The following is a 19,457-nucleotide window of genomic DNA, read 5'->3' as shown; positions in this document are numbered from 1 at the left end:
TATGACACATTTAAATAATTAAATATGAAGTTTGTCGGAAGGACTTTAATTAATTGCTTTCAAAGGATTTTGATTAATGAAAATAGCCTACTTAAATGCAGAAAGCTGTTGAGACAAAAACACTCAACAACAGTGATTTGTGTTCAGTGATCCATGCGGATTGGCAGCTGAAAGAGTAGAAGGCGCTCTTACCTGAAACCCATTAGCGCCATGCCACCTTACCATGGTAAGAGTGTCATGGTGAAACTTTGTTCCTCCTTTTCTCACACTTTTGTTTGTGGCTCATTGTTCTTATCAACAACTCAATGGGTGACACTTTCAATTTAAACTTGAGACTGGCTAGAAAACGACAACAACTGGAGCCAGACCAGTATGCTAGGTAACCACTGGTTAGCCGCTAGGTGGATTGTAAGACATCTAATTTGTCCCCATTTCCTCCAATATGAAATACTCCTAGTAGGTCAATAAATCAATAAATAAACAAACATGGTCACACAGGGAATCCAAATACTTACTTCTGTGGTTTGAATTAATTTCTAAGAATGTTATAGTAGTTAATTCTTGGGAGTTTCTTTATTTTAGCTCATCTAAGGAATTTTCAGTTGTAGAATAGTCATCACTGGATGAGTTTCAACAAACTGCAAGCAAGTTTGTTTAACTTTTTATTCCTAGTTTTTTACAAATTGGGCATTTATTGAGTAACAGCAATCTCTCAACATAAAGAGATGAAAAAAAGTACATTATTTATGATTTAGCAAAATCCAATCCAGTTTAAGCCCACTGTAATGGAAAATCTATGCATTTTACAGGCAAAAGATGCTCCTCCTGGAGACATCTCTCTCTCTTGCTTAGCGCTTCGAGATTTTACCTAAAATGTAATGCGCATTCTGAATAAAATTTATTACTATTATTATTATTATTATTATTATCTCTCTCCATAACTACAGTAAATTGGCATGACGATGGGTTTCTGTTGACGTGATGAGTCTGCAAACAGTATTTTAACAATTAATTGCTTTGGAAAAAACTAATCTTTAAGCTATGGATGGTTGAAAGTTGGTAACAATCTTCTCATAACCTTAAGATCATGAATATTTGTTTCTTCTTATCAGTAACTTGACGATTGTACTGCCAGTATGACCTCATCTGTTGACAAGTCTGTCCAGTTCCTAAGTGATCTCAGTGGGATACAGGTTCCTCCTGTACAGAACAGTTGACCTGCACTGCAGCACTTGAATTTTCTAATAAGAATTCATTGGCGGTCATTGGATTGTACCTGACCTTCAGCATATTTTTGTACTTAGATCACAGAGGCGCAGTGAGGCATAATTTGATGGGGGGGGGGGGGGGGGGGGGGGGGTTAACACGTTGGCAAAACCCTGTGTGTAGAGCACACACCCCTCCCTGTTAGCATTACCATCTACAGACATCTTTGTAATGAAGAAAGTAGTACTTTACTACAAACAGAACGGTTCCTGCAAATTGAGGATCAATCAAATCTACTAATTGAGACACGCAGCTCCTGGCATCGAACAGCGTGTTAATTTGAACTCCATATTCAGAGCAGATGTTTGACAGCTGTTAGAGTCCAGCACAACATTATTTTTTGTGAAGTAAAGAACACGTAGATATTCAATTAATGACCACTAGATGGCAATCTAGTTGCTGTATCTGAACCCTCCATGTCCTGCTTCTCTTTTTGGGTCTCTGAGGGTGGGTGTTCTCTGTTCAAAAATGGTGAAGATATTTTTGCTTTACTGATCACAAACCTCACAGATGAGCAATAAAAATCTTAACCTTAGATGTTATAGTTAAGATGAATCATTACAGATCTGCTTTTATAATTGACAGAAATTTATATCAAATCATGTCTTCTACAATAGAATATTTATGTTTAGATCAGGTTTTAGATAGTAATCACTGCAGCTCTTTCACTTTCATCTGTTTGGTCCCCACAGTCAATAAATGCCCACTCCAATAAAAATCATGTTTTTGTTGTTTTTAACATGTTCTAGATGTGTTTTTCTGATGATGGCGGACATACTGTATATAAAGAAAATTAAGCTTGATTGCATTTCTGAATATTTTCTTTGTTCAAATCATTATGAATTAGAGGCAAATAAAAAAAAATCCAGTTTGAAAAGGAATTTATTTGTGACGTAAATGTGCAGGGTGTGCCACAAGTGTCCTGTTTGAAAGGGACCTGGCTGTAGACAAGATGGTGTCTGACATCATTGGCTGGAAGTGGAGATTATGCAACTTACCCTAACCCAAACCGTAACCCCAAAAAGTGTTTAGAATTGTAAAAAAAAAAAAAAAAAAAAGAGAGAAAACTTTTATTACAGCTTAAAATGGGAAACAATAACATAAATGTTAGGGTCAGCAGTTAAAATAAAGCGGTATGGGGGGACTTCCGGTTCTGGTTGAGGACTCCCAGTTCTGGTCGTTAATGTCTGCAGCAAGGTCCTCTTGGCCTCCATTATGATGCATCCAAAATAGACGAATAGATCCATGTACATCTTTGTTTTTTCTTGTCTGAGCTGCATCTAGCTGTACGGCTGAATAGCGGCAATATTGCTCCCCATTTTTCACAAAGGTGTGAGGGACTGTAAGCTAGCGGTAGAGTGTGTAAACAGAGAGTTCTCAGCAACAGGAAGGGGAGGGGCATGCTTATTCCACACCAACAGTCCACAACTCAGATGGAGATTTCTGACGAACTACTGCAGTTTGGAGAAACTATGTCATAAAAAACAACACAGATTTTTTTTGGCTAAAAAAACAGCATAATCACAATTAAAAGACATTTGATGATGAAAGTCACCTTCCACAAGTCCTTTTGTAGAACTTTTTGGGTGTCCATGCCACCCTTTCCTGACATTGGGTACCAACTTTCTTTTTTCCCTGAGCTCAATCACAGTTTTATGGAAAGAGTCACAAAACAGCAGTGATTTATCAGTCTGTTTCTGAAAGACAGGAACAATTCTGTTCCTTTTAAGTATAGCTGCTTCATTTCAACAGCTGCAGTCATTTAGTTTCTTTTTTTTTTCTCCGTTTCACTCCCTCCCTCTTCTACATTCAGTCTGGCATGAGAACATTTAGTGTCTGATGGAAACCTGCTAGTTCTTGACTGAGTTTTAGCTTTGTTTGCTCCCTCTGGGCTCTTAAGACATTTTTGTCTTGACTTAGCTGGGAGTGGTTCCTCTGTCTTGATCCAGACGCAGAAGACGGATGGATGCTCTTTTGTTCCTGTCGATAAATCTTTTCATCTGACCGTTCCGTTGCCTGTTGCTAACCGTCCACCAAATATAACCTAATATTTTAAGGTTTTTGGAATTTAATCTGTCAAGGTAGATAAGCATGATAAAGCAATTGGTGATACCAGTTTCCATAAACAAGAACAAAACGGAGCATATGCTTTTTATTAAGTTGATCAGTGTTCATAGATTTATTTTACTTGACATTATTTTACATCTGCTTTTAACCTGGGAGTGAAGGAGAAATATCCCATTTTCCCATCAGCTGATGTGAAACAAGAAAAATCCTGACCAGCTAATCAAGGTTTACAGGCTTTTTATAGACTTCACCCTTTTTTCAAAATCCTTCTTTAAGTAGAACTTGACCCCAAAAAGTGTTTAGAATTGTAAAAAAAAATTTAAAAAAAGAGAAAAACTTTTATTACAGCTTGACCAGGATTTATCATTTAAGGCTCACATATCTCAGGCGTGTAGTACTGCCTTTTTTCACCTGCGGAATATTGCTAAGATCAGAAATATACTTTCTAAGAGTGATGCTGAAAAACTCATCCATGCATTTGTTACGTCGAGGCTGGATTACTGTAACTCCTTGTTAGCAGCGTGTCCTAAGAGTTCCTTAAGAAGTCTCCAGCTTGTTCAGAACGCAGCTGCTAGATTGTTAGCTGGAACCAGCAGAAGAGATCACATCACTCCTGTGTTAGTTTCGCTCCATTGGCTCCCAGTTGATTCCAGAATCAAGTTCAAGATCCTCCTGTTAACCTATAAGGCCTTACATGGAATGGCCCCGTCCTATATTAAGGACCTCATAGTCCCTTACCATCCAATGAGAACACTTCGCTCGCAAAATGCAGGACTGCTTGTGGTTCCTAGAATTAGTCAAAGTTTAGGAGTCAACGGTTGGAGGTAGAGCGTTTAGCCACCAAGCCCCTGTCTTATGGAATAAACTCCCAGCTCATGTAAGAGAGGCCGACTCAGTTTCTACATTCAAAGCTAGACTGAAAACATTCCTCTTTGGACAGGCTTATTGTCAGACTAGTTAGTATTTAGAGATTATTTAACTTAATGTTAATTTGTTTAAATTATACTTAATAACTATTTGTTTTAAAAGGCTGCTAGAAGTTGAAGCTGGGGTAACTATGGTGCACTGGGGTTCTGTCCTCTTTCCTTTTTTTACTTCTACCCTTCCTCTCCTCTATTCTTGATCATAATTTATCATTTAGTTCTCCATGCCTCTGTTTGGTGCAGTGCGATTCATGTATTGTCCCTCTTTTCCTCTCCCCTCCTGGGGAGTGGGAGTGCTTCCAGACTCCAGTTGGCTCATCCGTGCTCCAGTTCCTGACCGTCTACCTCGCCTTTGCTCCTGCTCCTACACCTGGCTGTGGATCCTGCCTCTGGCTCATCTCTGGCTCGTCTCTGCTCTGTACCTGACTCAGTACCTCGTCTCTGCTCCTGCCCCTACACCTGGCTGTGGATCCTGTCTCAGGCTCATCTCTGGCTCGTCTCTGCTCTGTACCTGACTCAGTACCTCGTCTCTGCTCCTGCCCCTACACCTGGCTGTGGATCCTGCCTCAGGCTCATCTCTGGCTCGTCTCTGCTCTGTACCTGACCGAGTACCTCGTCTTTGCTCCTGCTCCTACACCTGGCTGTGGTTCCTGTCTCCGGCTCGACTCGCGCCTTTGACTGTCCCCACAACCACGGCTGGATGAAGCTCGTCTGCTGGACTTTTATATATGTAGTTGTAGATTTAGATAAGTTAATTCTTCTCTAAGAGTTCTGGTAAATCGCCTGTCCGTCCTGGGGGAGGATCCCTCCTTCATGTGGGCACCCCTGAGGTTTCTTCGTTTTATCCGGAATCCGGTTTTTTTGGGAGTTTTTCCTTACCGCGAAGGGGGGTCTAAGGGCAGGGATGCCAGTATAGCTTAGTCAGTTTGTTAGTTCATTTTAGTATTTTCCTATTGAACTCTTTGTATTCGTGATCCTTTTAAGTTCATGTTTTACTACGAAGCCCATCGAGACGACTGTTGTTGTGATTTTGGGCTATACAAATAAAATTGAATTAAATTGAATTGAATAGAAAAATTTTTATTGCATTGAGGCTATGTTGTCCAAAAATTAGAGTGAAGATTTTTTTTTTTTGCAAATATTTATGACTCTACTTTTTCTTTTGGTACAAAACCTATTTTGCAGCAATGACCTGCACACAAAGTCACAGAAACATACTATTTATTTATGATTACATTTGTTTCAAACATGGTTATAATGCAATTTATAATAAAAAAGTCAATATTATTAAGATATTTTCTTTTTAAAGATAGTTTCTAATTACCTTTATACATGTTAACATTCATCATATATACTTGTATTGTTCCCACACCATGAGCTTAAAGCTATTTTAACCTTTAGAATATTTTTGGATTGTTTTTGTACAGATGCTGGAATTTTCCAGATTTTTGTTGCGCACACAGACACACAAAATCTTCTAAGATTTGTTAGCTCCATTAACCAACTTAAATATTCCTATTTGTCTTAGCTTATTGCAATTTTCTCCTATTAGAAATAGATTTCACAAACTTTCGATGTCACACTTTGCCACAAAATTGCTCCTATAGGTCAATGGTCAACTCTATAATAATCATTATTTGTGTTTGAATATGCTTGATGTTTTGGGGGGATTTTACTTCTTAAATCACAAAAAAACTTGAAAGCCACTGAGAATGGAAAAAATAACATTGAAAAGGGAAAATTTGTTGGTGGCATGCAGTTATTAGTGGGGTGGGGGGTTGTTAAACGTCAAACAGATTAAATAGATCTTCATTTTAACAAAAAACTGAGTTTATTGTTTGTACAGTCGTGTTTTTATTCCAGTCGAGATTCCAGATGGCTCGTCTGTGCTCCTGTCCTTGGCCGTGGACCTTGTGAAGTCCATCTGCTACACTATTTCAAAATGTAGTTGTAGAGTTAGATAAGCTAATTCTTTGTCCTGGCACATCGCTCATCCGTCCCGGGAGAGGATCCCTCCTTCATGTAAACATTCCCAAGGTTTCTTCTTTATCCCAGAATCTGTTATTTTTTTTAGTTTTTCCTTAACGAGAATGAGGTTCCAAGGCAGGAATCCCAAGTTTAGCTTAAGCTGTTTAGTTTAGTTTAGCAATCAGCTATTGTATTTTATAACTGATTTTATGTTTTGTACACATGCTGCTCGTTGAGACAAGGGAACTGTGAAATTGAATGGAGTTGAATTGAATTATCAAATCATCATTTAAAAATGATGTATTATTTTATTTTTTTTATTTCAAAAGCAAAAACAGTTTTGAGTGGGACAAAGGCCAAACCCTCAGTCAAGTTACTTACATGCCAGATTTTTCCTTTCATAGAAACATTGCAAAAATATGTCCTCCATTATCTTTCCCGCTCTTCTCACAGACGGGGTTTAAATTTAATTCCTCATCTACAGCTTGAGGCCTTCCTTTATGTCCCATAAAATAACTAAATGAACACCTTAGGTTGCTGCTTCGCCCCTCAGGTTTTCTCAGTAGAGGCTGGTGGTAGATCTTCGCTTCCATCAGTTTAGTCCTTGTTTCAATATTGCTTTTTTTTCTTTTTAACTCGATATTTTTTATATTGCATTTTTAAAATTGCTTTAAGCCTTTGTGAGCTGGGCTTTACAGAAACAAGAGGTGGACCCTCAGAAACTAGGGCACACATGCCTGCATGCCTGCATGAGGACCCAAATGTTCTGTCGAATGTGCAGATGCAAGGGGGAGGCCCTTCCCCAGTAATGGCACAACAGGGGGAAGCTTTGTAGGCTGCTGCCTATAGGGCCCCAAGTTGGTAGGGGGCCCATGTGGATGCCAGAAAATCATCAGCAACACCAGTCTTTCCTTCATTTTATGACCTGTCACAGACAAAAACATGACAACATGCTCACACGTCCACGTGGAGGGGCCGTGTGAACCAACCTGCTAGAAGTTCTACAGAGATCAATAATAATTGCTTTAAGGTCTTGCAGAATTAGGACTGTTTTAAATGGTTTATTATGTCAGGTAGTCCTGTTATAATCAAAAAGAGATTGAAATGTAATTTTTTATTTATCTATTATAATATTATATTTATTGTAATTAAATGGCTTTTGTTGTTGATTACCATATTACTAGCTCAGCTGTTATGGTTTCAAGCTGTTGCAGCTCCTTTTCACTTGTTAATTTAGTGGCTTTATTTACATCATTTTCCACATATGTAGTTTTATGTTTTGGAGTTAGGTTATATTGTGAGTAATGAATATACAACATAAACATACCAACACTTAGCTGGTAATAAAAGGCTACAAAGAAGCCTTAAGTGGGATCGTCTGCACTTTACTCAAATGTAAGCATGGGAGGGAGAAAGTGAGGGATTTAATGTGTTCACCCACTTGAAAATCCAAAAAAAAAAAAAAAAAAAAAACCCTGAGCTTTAATACAATTGGAGCATCTGACGTGACACCTTGAAAAAAAAGATCTCTGTACCTGACAAAACGGATGGAAGCTGCATTGTAGTTCTCCAGCCAAACAGCCAACTTTACAGAGCGGGAAAAAACAGCAGATGGAATTATATTGAGTGAAGCTGCCAAAAGATGTCAGCTGTGTTCATTAACCCCTGTCTGTGGAGAACAGGTAGAGTCCCTCCAGAGCATCACAGTCATCTTATCACCTCATATCTGCTGCCCTGCTTCCCAGGAGGAAGTACAGGTCCATCTGGACTGGGACTCCCATGAACACCTTATTCCCTGTCATGCAAAATATTCCACAACTACCATTGCACACATTGGTTTAACGATGTCTTCTTCAACAGAGAACAAAAAATTGCTAAAAGTAAAACTGCATTGTTTTTTTTGTTTCCACAATATATTTACACTCTTTCCATGGCTAGATGACTTACAAAATTAGCAATAAATTGACAAATAATGGAAGCTGAGATGCTTTACAGGTTCACCTGTTGGACAGCACTTTCACTCTTCTTTTTTTTTTTTTATAGCTTGTTTCACTCTTCTCCTAGAGAGGCTGGTTCAAAAAGGAAAACTACTGAAACCTGATCAGTTCCCCAGATTACCACTGGGTGGCTTGTTAAAGCAGAATCTCCGTCTTCTTTCAGTACAATGACGAGTTTAAGCCACAAGGTTATGTTAGTTAGCACAATAAATTGTGACAAAGTTTAAAATAGAAGTCATCGTAACTCAGTGATAGTTTAAGATAAATAATGCTGAAGATCTCACCTCCAATACAGAAGTAAATCTTTGAAGTATTACAGGGGTTTCCCTTAAATTATTCATTAATATACAATTGTTATTATTCTAAAAACCTCAAAAGTGAACCAAACATAGAGAATGAGCAGGAGCATCGTGAAAAAGTTGAATGTTTTGATGTTAAAGTGGTTGAAATTAAAGAAAATGACTACCGTTAACCTAAAGTGACATGAAAAAAGGTGAAATTAGAAAACATGTCAAGAATGAGAGTGCTATTTAACACAGCCTAAATGAAATTAAACAAAAACTGAATTCAAAGTCATCCATAAGAACTGGAAAAACAGAAGCAAACATACTCCTTTCACAAGACAAACAAAAAGGCAAATGGAAATAACAATCCTTCTACGTCCTGTTTTAAGACCACGGACCATTTAAGACCACCTCATCAATTTCCAGTCATGCATTTCCTTTTGATGTTAATATTCAGGTTTTTCAAAATGTGCCAAGGTCCTTTATTTAAAATTCATTGTAAAACCTAATCCTAAAACACTTACATTTATAAAACCTTAAAATGTAATTGGTAAAAGCTATGTACAGATCTGTTTGGCCTTATTTCTTGAGATCAACAACCCTGATCATTATAATTGAAGTGAATTAAATCAAGTTTTTATATTATTATGATTTCATTCATGTTATAAAAGCGCTTTAGATTTTTTTATGTGATAATTTGATTCTTCTCTTTTGTTGTTTATCCTGATGTAGATTTTTTGCTGAACACATTGTATTCAGTACATGGAAATCACAGGCAAACTGAGTTTGTTTCTGATATCTCAAAGATGACTGTTTGCCAAATACTTTACTTTAAAAAAAGACCAGTCAATTCCTGATTTTTCTACAATGTGTCATTGTTGTCTTAGATTTTAAAAAATGGTTCTATAAGATACTCAAATCGAGCTGCAATGCATTAAAAAAAAGAAGACAACCTTTCACCCATGAACCATTTACAAAGTCAAGTAAATGGTCCTGTCAGAATTTTCAGCATTTACCTTTAGACTCCACATTAATTTGTTTGCATTTTATCTAGTAATACTTTATTCTAAAAAGCATTTTCAGAAACTATTACCTTTGAGAGCATTGAGTTTCTTCATTTTACTAAGACACCCAAACACTACAAAGCAGCTAACAGTATTAAAATGACTTTTTTTGTAAACCGAGTGGATTTAAATGGAATATTACTACATTCCTGATGCTATTTATGAAAATAATAAGCACAAGATGTAGTCATGCATGTGCTGTCTCTTTATTTGAGCTAATGTTTGATGATACATTTTAATACTGTTAACATCTTGCATTCATTAAACATTAAGGCCTGGCAAACTAAAGGTTTTATTCTTTTTTTAGGATACAATCAAAGTAATCTACAAAAAAGCATACATTTTCTTTTTCACTTGAGTACATATACATGTTTTATCTCCACAAATTCTTGAAATTGTCATCCCGCTCGGTGCTTTATAAATGCCACGAGCGCCCCTGTTGAGTTACAAAACTGAGTTTCCAGCTAAGAAAAGCATGTCGAACCGTGAGGCCTCTGTCTGGCTGAAGACCAACAGGAACACACCATGCAAATGCGAGAACGGTGAGGATTTACACTTGCTCTGAATGTGTAGCATAGCTTTGAATATGGTTGAACACCTTTCCAGGAGGATATTTGTTTTTGTTGTATATGGAATAGTTTTCGTCTTATGATTTATTACTAGTCCTGAAATAAGTGCCCTTGAGCACAATACTTACTCCAGCAATGCCCTTAAACTAAATCCCCAATGTGTAATTAAAAAATAGTGCACTTAAAGTGATTTTCAGCCTTTATATGTAATAGCAAAATGTGAAGACAAAATTGTATTTAACAGGTTAAGCAGAGTACAGTATTACCGAAGGTGTTGAGCTTTTTTTATTTTTTAGGTTCCTTTTTCATATTGCACTTTCTGTAATAACATCACTCTGCAGGGAGTCCAAAAGACTTGCAGACTGATTGATCTTATCAGCACTCTGCATTGGTGCTGATCCAAACTGGAACCGGACCTAACACTTCACAAAAACCAGGTGCAAGGAGACTGTGTGAATAGCAGCTGCTGACAGGGAGCAGAACGGACAGTAATGAAAAGCAGGAAACACAGCGATTGTGGGTCAACGGGGCGAATCCAGTTCTGTAGTTTCACACATCGGTTCTTCTCTCAACCACAGCCAATGACTCAGAACAATATAAACCTAGTTTTGATACACACTATTGTTATCATTCGTTTATATAGAAATCAGCAATAGATCCACAAGAAAATGTTGGCTTTAGACAAATTCTTCTTTTTGTTGTCATTTGTGCAAAAGTAAACTCATAGCCAAGAATTGTTTTACCTATGTTTGACAAATAATTGTTTCACCTAAATGAAGTGACTTTACTCTTAAATTTCCCAAAAGCGTATTGATCTAAGAAAAATATTAAATAATTATTATTTATTTTGTCAATTCTGACCATATAATAATAATAATAATTATTATTATTATTATAATAAAAAGATTTCAGTTTGTCACTTTGATGTCTAAAGAATATCTGAGTTAAATAACTTTCCAATATTTTAAATATCAAAAATTAATCTTTTTAAAAACTCTCTGTGCTCTAGAACCATTCTGGATGAATGAGCCAAAAATCATGTCTTACCTTACTTTTATGTCAATTTAAGGCAAGCTGCAACTTAAAAAGGAAATTCCAAACAATGTGATAAAGCAAAAACAAAAAATCCTATATAGTTTCCAAAGCCCGAAAGGGAAGCAAAAAACATTTGCATATGGTCTAAAAATTGAGATTTAGACAAAAATGTACATGTCAAAAATATACAGAAAACCTATTTTGGCCTTCAATCAATAAAAAAAGAGCTACATACACATAAACATTATCCACGAGATACTCCTGTATACTAACAAAGAATATGTGTTAAAACATATTTACATTTAAAAAAACAAAAAAACTGAAATCACAGATGAAGATGATGCCAACATCAATTGTTTATTAGCAATAGACTAATAAAAAACAAGAACAAAATATGATCATCATAATGTTTCCTATAATATGAAATATTGTTGACATTATTATTACATGTGCACATCACACTTTAAACTAAATTGGGTTAACAAGAAAGATAAGTGCAGGCTATGGGAGTAAAACCTAAAGTTGTTATTGAAATATTAGTTAAAAAAAAGAATGAAAAAGAGTAAAGTTGTTTGGAGACTGTTATTGCGCACCTATTGCACACGTACACATCGAATATCGAATAACTTTATTGATACCAAATACATTTACAGGACAATTTCAAAAATTATTATTGTTTTCTTTTTCTTAGCGAAATACCATTTGAACTTTTTAGTTGTTTTTAGGAGTTGTCTTTTTTTCAAAATCTTAAAAACTTACATACACTTTTACACTCTTTAGACCTATAAATAAATAGAAATCGTAATTTTCTTACTTTGGTTTAACTTGTGCTCAGTCCACCTGCGTCTGGGGTAAAAAGCCAAACTTTAAAAATTGTCTTTAGCCTTTTTAAAAATCCCAACAGTAGGAAGTTGAGGCCCTCAGAGAAGGAAACAGTTCTGGACCCGGTTCTGCAGTGCCTCCAACCCGTCGCTTGGGGGCGGCGCCTTTCCTCTCGCGTCGCTCTTTATTCTCATTGGTCGCTCAGAAACCAGCCTGTCTCGTCAAAACAAGAAATACGGTGAGGGTTAAAGTGAGAAATAAGAATCCCCCAGCAAACGACGTGCAGGGATAAAGAGTTGTTTTGGTTAGTATTTGCAGAGGAGTCATCAACAGGTTCCGCGGTCGCTCCGCAGCATCGTCGTCAGCAGGATGACCCACAAACACTTGTTGTGCTTCTTGCTGCTCTCCCTGCCGCTGTGCTGGGCTGAGGACAAGAAGATCGACGCCGGGAAGAAGACAGAGAACGACACCGGTAAGGGCGCGCGCCGCTGTGCGCCTGTTCTGCTCCAATCGAGACATGACTGTGGCTCCATCACTGCGCGCACGCGGCTGCGCAAAATCTAATTAGACAAACTATATTTGAAGGTGGAAGAAAATGAATTGATCGGATTCCCGAATAAGTTGTCAAATTTGATGATTCTGCCGGTTTAGGGACCTCTTGATTTGCCTTTGCGATTATCAGGGGCTCCTGGCAAAAGGTTATGAAAAAAACAGCCAAACAAAGTATATATGAAACAATCAGTCAGCTGTTACTGCTGCGTATATTTTAAATTGCGGTATATTTAGGCTACTTGAGGTTTATAAATTGAAATATGAGACATTTTATTCATGTTTTCAAAGACACGTTTATAAACGAGGGCAGAAAATGTAAAAAAAAAAAAGAAAAAAAAAAGAAATTAGGACATATTTTTAGGTCTTAGATCTATTAAACGAGTGTTTGTTTTGCTAATTGACATTTTCACATCAAGATCAATTAGAATTTAAATGTTGCAAGGTGTTACTGCTTGATTGTTAAATAGCTTGTTGCATAGACTGAAGCCAAAAGAACAAATTAAAGGCATTATATGTAGTCTTAAGTGTGTATGTAAAAAGGAGGTCTATGGTTTTCCTTTTTGTGCAGCACACTAAGAGTGTGTAGCAGAACCTCTCTTTAGACTCGTTTTTAAATGACAATAGTAAGCTCTTTTTTTTAATAACCTTATTGAAAACATAATGAATCATAACACAAAAATGTGTCCATTTTAAAATGTACAGATAGAAAAATAAGTAACAAAAGGTGCCAGGGGAACATAGATGAAAAAAATAAAGAAAATAACGTTTTTTGTATAGACAAAAGCAGTAAAAGCAATATGTTTCTTTTCTATCCATCTAAAAAATTCCAAGGTGTCAAGAGTCTTAAAGCTTTGAGGTTAGAAGAGGATTTTGACAGCAGTAAGTTAGTGATGCTATAACTGAAAGTCAACAATCTATGTGGCCTTTTAAGGAATATTTTTTACTTAAAATTAGCTCTAATAATTTATCTTTAAAACAGTTTTTCGTGGCTTACTATCCAACCTTTTAGTGCCCCAATTTTTTCTGATTTTTTTTTTAATTATATTACACAATGAACCGGAAACTGTCCGAAAACTTAAGTTCGAATGTCATTTTTTTTCTGCAAAAATCACAAAATTTGAGATCAAATAGCTTTTGTCTGTTATAATGAAGTTGAAACTTAGGGATGAAATAAAAATGTATAAATCCAAAAACCAAACAAAGAGAAGGTCAATATTATGTGAAAACCCTCTAAGAAAAAGCCAAGGGAAGGTCCAAGAATGTATTTTAGATTTGGACAAACTTTTTGACTCGCGGGCCACACAGGGCTCTAAAATTTGACAGAAGCGCCAGACCAGCAGCAGATGTGTGGCATGCTTTGGTAATCCCCCTCATAGGAAAAAGAAATAACATGGAATGTTGAAGAAAATATGCTTGAATTTTGAATGAAATAAATATTAAAATAGTAAATTGTGAGTTTTATTTCAAAACGGTAGCTTTTGTTGTCATTTTGGTGCCAATTATATCAATTAGTAGATGTCCCTGAGGGAAAAACTCAAAGTTAGAGAAATGCTGCAGTCATGCGGCATTTGTATGTCATAACTCTTTTTTATTTGTTTTGAACCCAAAAATTTCAAGCTTAAAGACCTTTTTGCAACCTTTCTGCTAAATTTTGAATGAAAACTGAACAAATGGTAGGTTAGTGTCATTCTTACGTCATTCTAAAGAAAATATCGTCATTGGCAGACTCACCGCTGAGTTCAAAGACTAATGAGGGTTGAAGCAGCTCAAAAAGGCCTTGATTTAGTGCCAAATGTCCCGAGGAGCACTTAAACACTCCTTTTTTTGGTCATGTTACATTGTTGTAATACTTGTTCTTTATGACATTGTGATGCTGTTCTTGGTGATGTGTTTGAAATAATTTCAGAGACTCAGCGAGCACAAAAATGTTAAATAATTTAATTTAAATGTCACATTTTCACTACACATGTAACCATAAACTAAAGCACAGCTTAAGGACATAAAAACCCAACCAGATGTTCATGCAGTTATGGTTTAATTTTGCTTTGATTACTGATGGAGCTGTTTTCTAATCTCTGCTGAACCGCCTTATATTTTTTGAGCCAAAGAAACGACAGAAAACAGGCTTGGCCGCTGTCTTTGCTCCACAACTTCAGCACCTCACACAACAGCTTGTTTTTGGAGAGTGAAGAACTCCCTAGTTCTCCCAATGGACTGCACAAACCATCACCTACTTTACTTTTGGGATGAGTTCCTCTTCTGGCATCTCCTTCTTGTCTTCAATATTACCATAAGCACTTCACTGATCACTGAACTCACTTGCTCCATAGATTGTCCAAGTCTCCACAGTCTTTTCTGCCAGTTGTTTCTCTGCTTCATGACTTGCCTTAGATCCAAGGGATTTTCAGATTCCATACTGACAATTAAGCTTCTTGGCTTTTAAGTTAAGTTTTGTGAGTTGGTTGCCTGTCTGCCTTTTTTATGGGTGAGTCTGTCTGTCTTTTTTAAAATAACTATTCAAAAACACACTGTCCAATTGCTTGGTTTTCCTTAGTCCAAAGAACGGGCGTTTGGACATTTGGATTTTGTAATCAGAAGTCTTTTTGGCAAAGAACAAGAACGATTTCTTCCTGCCCTTTTTTTCCTTCACTGTGTCACTGGAAATGGACAGTGGTGTGGTGGTTAACACTTTTACCTCACAGTAGCTGTATTTCCATTGAAATTGCACAAATTGGATTTGTAATAATAAATTTGCCCTGATGGAAACACAACAATTTTGTAAAAAGTCGCATTTATAGGAAAGACATTTTGCGCTTGGAGGAGGAGGTGGTTTAGAAGTGAATCGAAATTGACATATTTCGCAAAATTGCAATGGAAACACTTTTTTTAACCCTTGTACTATCTTAGATGACCCCACCCTTACATTGACGTGTTATCCCTACCTGACAAAGGTGGATAAAGGTGGAAAGATTTCATGGAATCCATGGACACCAGTGAAGATCACAAATCATTGAAGAAAGAAGGTTCAGAGCACTGTCTAGTGGGTCTAGATGACCCAACTCCCAACGTTAAAATGCCTAGGACAGCACAAGGGTTACAATGGAATCAGAATGTGACCAACAACAGGGTTGACAATGCGCTTCTTGGTAGGAACTGGCTGCCTTGGGGACTGCAGAGCGGGTGGCTTCAAGAGGTCCAATAGCATCACACAGCTCATCCAAAGTTGAGCATGTCATGCAGAATTGTTGGATCCATAGATCCTAAAATCACCAACCACAATTTCATCCTTGACCACTCCCACGTATAAGGAGCTCGCCGCTCCATGGTTTGAAAAAGAACCTGGCGTCTCCTTTGATAGATGATGTTGAGAGCTAGTGCCGTGGCAGAAATCTGAATGTATCTGCTGTAAATCAAAGTATTTTTTTACATCCCTCCCCATGTTTTGGAATGTTGGTTTGTGTTTGTGTTACTTTTTGAACATTTCTAGACGTTTTTCACAAATGTGTAATAGAAACGCAGCGAGTTAGAAGTCCTGATTCAAATCCTGGCTGGGTCCTTTCTGTGTTTGCATGTTTTCCTCCTACATGGGTTTTCTTGCTCCGGATCCCTTCCACAGTCCAAAACCGTGCTTCATAGGTTAATTGGTGACTTTAATTTTCCCCTTATTGTGCATATGAGTGAGTGGCTCTGCAACAGACTAGTGACCTGCTCAGGGTTTACCCCACCTTTGTCCAACAGTAGCTGGGTTGGTCCCATCAGCCCCATGACCCCCAAAGTGGATAAGGCAGGTTCAAAAGATGGATCGATGGACTGTTTTTTTTCCCAGCAGAGAGAAATTAAGATGTTGGAAAGTGTTTCCATTGGCCGGAGAGTGCAAAGCAGCTGTTCAGCATTTTTTTTTGACCACGCAGTGTGTCTCAGATTAACCAAAAACACTAATTCCAGCAAGGTGGTCTATATTTTTACAAGGATCTCATTTCACATTTTTACAGCCTTAAAAGTCTAAACACCCAGTCTGACATGCAGACAGAATAGCCTTAAATTTTCATTGTGTCCTTACCTCATTTGACAATCACACATCAACAACAATAACACCACTGTACATCTCACTGCTGACAGATTAAAAAAAAAATCTTTCTTCCCATAAGACGTTCCCTCCTCATTGGAGTTTTCATGTCTCACTATGGACATTATGTTTGATATAGCTTGTTACTCTGTCTTTTTGGAATTGCTCACCTTTACTTCCAATATTCTCTTTCTAGGAGGTTGGGATGACAGTTCCTTCTGCTCGTGCCTCTGTCCACTGTCCACTGACTTCACCAGTCTCTTCACAACATACAATATTTTGTCAACTAGGACCAAACACGTCCATGACGTATCCTGAACTCTTCTTTTTGGATAGTGACCTCACTGTGGTGACCATAACAAGTCCAGTTATTTTCTAGAAACAACTTTTCCTTCATCCATCCATCCATCCATATTCTTCACCCGCTATGTCCCTTTCGGGTTCACAGGGTTGTAGGAGCCTGGTTGGTCAAAGGCGGTACACTCTGGACATGTCGCCAATCTGACGCGGAGCACACACTCACACACAGTTGAACTGGAACTTTCATTATTCTCTAATCTCTAGCAGTACTTGTACAACTGTACAGCTGTTTTATTTATTTTTTTGTTCTGCTTTTTCTCATCACAGTTTGGAGCTCTGTGAAGACCAGACGATTGTTTGCAAGGCAGAAGATTTCTCCGCTACAACAAAGTCCCATCATTGCAAGTTTATACCCCTTTTCTCTTTTTTGCCATTTACCAGCCAATTAAATAAAAATAGATAGATTTATGACTATATTCACAAGAACAGCTGCTTTTATTTATTCATACAATCTGTCATTGTCGGTGGCAGAACAAAAATACACTTTCTTTGACTTTTGTATGTTTTTTCCTTCTTTATTTTTCTACTTTGTCCATTTCTTAATATTTCATTTTATTTTGTGTCTTTACCTATTTTTGAATTTACCGTTTGTTTTTAAAGGCCTGTTATTCCAACTCAGGCCAGAACACACATCTGCGAAATCTAATTTCTCGGCACAGAAAAAGGAAAAAGAAATTATATTTATTTTTTCTCCTTTTTTGTGGATTTTTTAAACATTTTTGTACTTACATTCTTGATCTTTTTCCTTTTTATAGTTTACTGTTATTATTAACATTTAAAATGATAAAAAAATAATGAGCAATCTATTTTTATCAAATCGCCGAAAAATATGTCAGTCATTTAGAGAATTATGTAAAAGGTTTCTTAGTTTGTTTGTTTTTTAAGTGCCCTTATATTTGCTTAAACTTTAAGTAAGTAAGGTTTTCAATATATGTAAATAGTTGTGGTTTATATTTAAGTGTTTTCCCACTTTTTTAGCTCTTTTTCTGTTACAAGTGCAACTTGCACATTTTCTTGTGAGCTTCTCCATGAATTCTCTCCTCACTGCTGCTGTTTCAGAAGCACAGGTCAAACATCATGACTCCTGCACGCCGCTGTGGCCGCCTGATGGAAAGCTGCTCCTCTCACACACCGTGCTGCGATCCTTGCGCCTCCTGCCGCTGTCGACTTTTCAACACCATCTGTCACTGCTGGAGGATGAACCCCCTGTGCTTGAAGAGGACCTAGGTGGAGCTCCAACCGACTGACAGATGTTGAACACGTACATATTTTGTACAAAATTGGGAAAAAAATACTAAAAACTTGCACATATAAAGACTAGACAACGAGCAATGTTTAATGTTTGAATCTAAAAATTGTGACTATTTTTATTTGTGTTTCAACAGGACTGTTTTAAAATGTAAAAATATTATAGATAAGCTTTAATTTATTACAATCAGAACTTCACAGTTATTAGGATCTCTTCTGTTTTTTCTTTTAATTATCACTTTTTTTTAAGCAAAATTGAGGATAAGACACAAGACAACAATTATAGAGGTTCTTGAAATGGTTGTTGCTCAATAAATAGCCACCCAAATGTTTTTTTCAGCAAAACAATGAAAAGAAAATGCTCACATTAGGTCATGTGAGGAAACTCAGCAGTATCCCACTGCTGAAGCTGCTCAGTGGATTGAAATAAAAGGAAATTCCTCTGAGCTGATTCGGAGAACAGATCTTTAGTTTCCAAAAAGACGTAGCTTTGGGCATGCACTAAAGCAGACTGTAGTTCCATTGCTATTAAAATGAATACTTATTATAGAAGATTGTCTTGTGTTTTTGGTTCTTTTGTGGAAAAACTCCCTATTAATGTGCACAGTCAAGTGAGCTGCAGAGAAGCTTTCTGAATGACAATAAAAAGAGATGCAATGTATGAAAGTGGTTTGGGAAACACTCAAAGCTGCATCATATTGCCTACAGTTATAATATACAAGGGATCTGGTTTTCTGTTTGTGCAGTATTAACGCTAACTCTTCTCTTACAATTTTGCTGCTGTTTCTATTTTCAACCCATTTTTCTCAACTTTTTTCTTGTTCCTTTACAATCTACTTTTGTGTACTTTATTTTTTATTGTTGGTAATTATCAGTATGCATTTTTAAGTTAAAATTCCTTTTCAATTTTTGCTATCTTAATAAAGACATTTGTAAACCTTTGATGGATGCTTTGCTTTTTATTTGAACTATGGATAAAGTATGAAATTTACAGCAGATTGTTTTCAACCATCATCTGCACAAGATATTTGTTCACTTATTTTGATCAATTGTTATTAAGCCTGTATTTTTAATTCAAATATGATTTGAAAAAAAAAAGATATTTGCTGTTTTTTGCAACTGAAGTTTTAACTTCCGCAACTGCCAAAATCAGTAAGACCAAATAAAAGGTGTACAGGTTTTAACTAATTATGTGTGGCATTCAAAATGCACACAAATAATTTATTTTGTGCCTCT

General features: G+C 36.8%; 1 protein-coding gene across 1 annotated transcript; it reads left to right on the top strand.

Moving 5' to 3' along the window:
- The first annotated feature begins 11,935 nt into the window (after nucleotides 1-11,935).
- Nucleotides 11,936-19,163, top strand: LOC101165589 (agouti-related protein). Its single transcript, XM_004078892.4, has 3 exons — nucleotides 11,936-12,467; nucleotides 17,241-17,314; nucleotides 18,033-19,163. The coding sequence occupies exons 1-3, from the start codon at nucleotides 12,365-12,367 to the stop codon at nucleotides 18,198-18,200; spliced, it is 345 nt and encodes a 114-aa protein (XP_004078940.1). The 5' UTR covers nucleotides 11,936-12,364; the 3' UTR covers nucleotides 18,201-19,163.
- Nucleotides 19,164-19,457: the final 294 nt, after the last annotated feature.

This window comes from Oryzias latipes, chromosome 17 (genome assembly GCF_002234675.1).
Source record: "Oryzias latipes chromosome 17, ASM223467v1".
Classification (NCBI taxonomy): domain Eukaryota; kingdom Metazoa; phylum Chordata; class Actinopteri; order Beloniformes; family Adrianichthyidae; genus Oryzias; species Oryzias latipes.
This window is presented reverse-complemented; position numbering and strand designations above follow the sequence as displayed.

What these genes read in the sequence shown, in the direction of transcription:
- LOC101165589 (XM_004078892.4), top strand. Translation starts at nt 12,365, where the DNA reads ATGACCCACAAACACTTGTTGTGCTTCTTGCTGCTCTCCCTGCCGCTG. An exon ending in GAAGACAGAGAACGACACCG is followed by an intron (nt 12,468 to 17,240) that starts GTAAGGGCGCGC and finishes TTCTCATCACAG; the next exon opens with TTTGGAGCTCTGTGAAGACC. An exon ending in TACAACAAAGTCCCATCATT is followed by an intron (nt 17,315 to 18,032) that starts GCAAGTTTATAC and finishes CTGCTGTTTCAG; the next exon opens with AAGCACAGGTCAAACATCAT.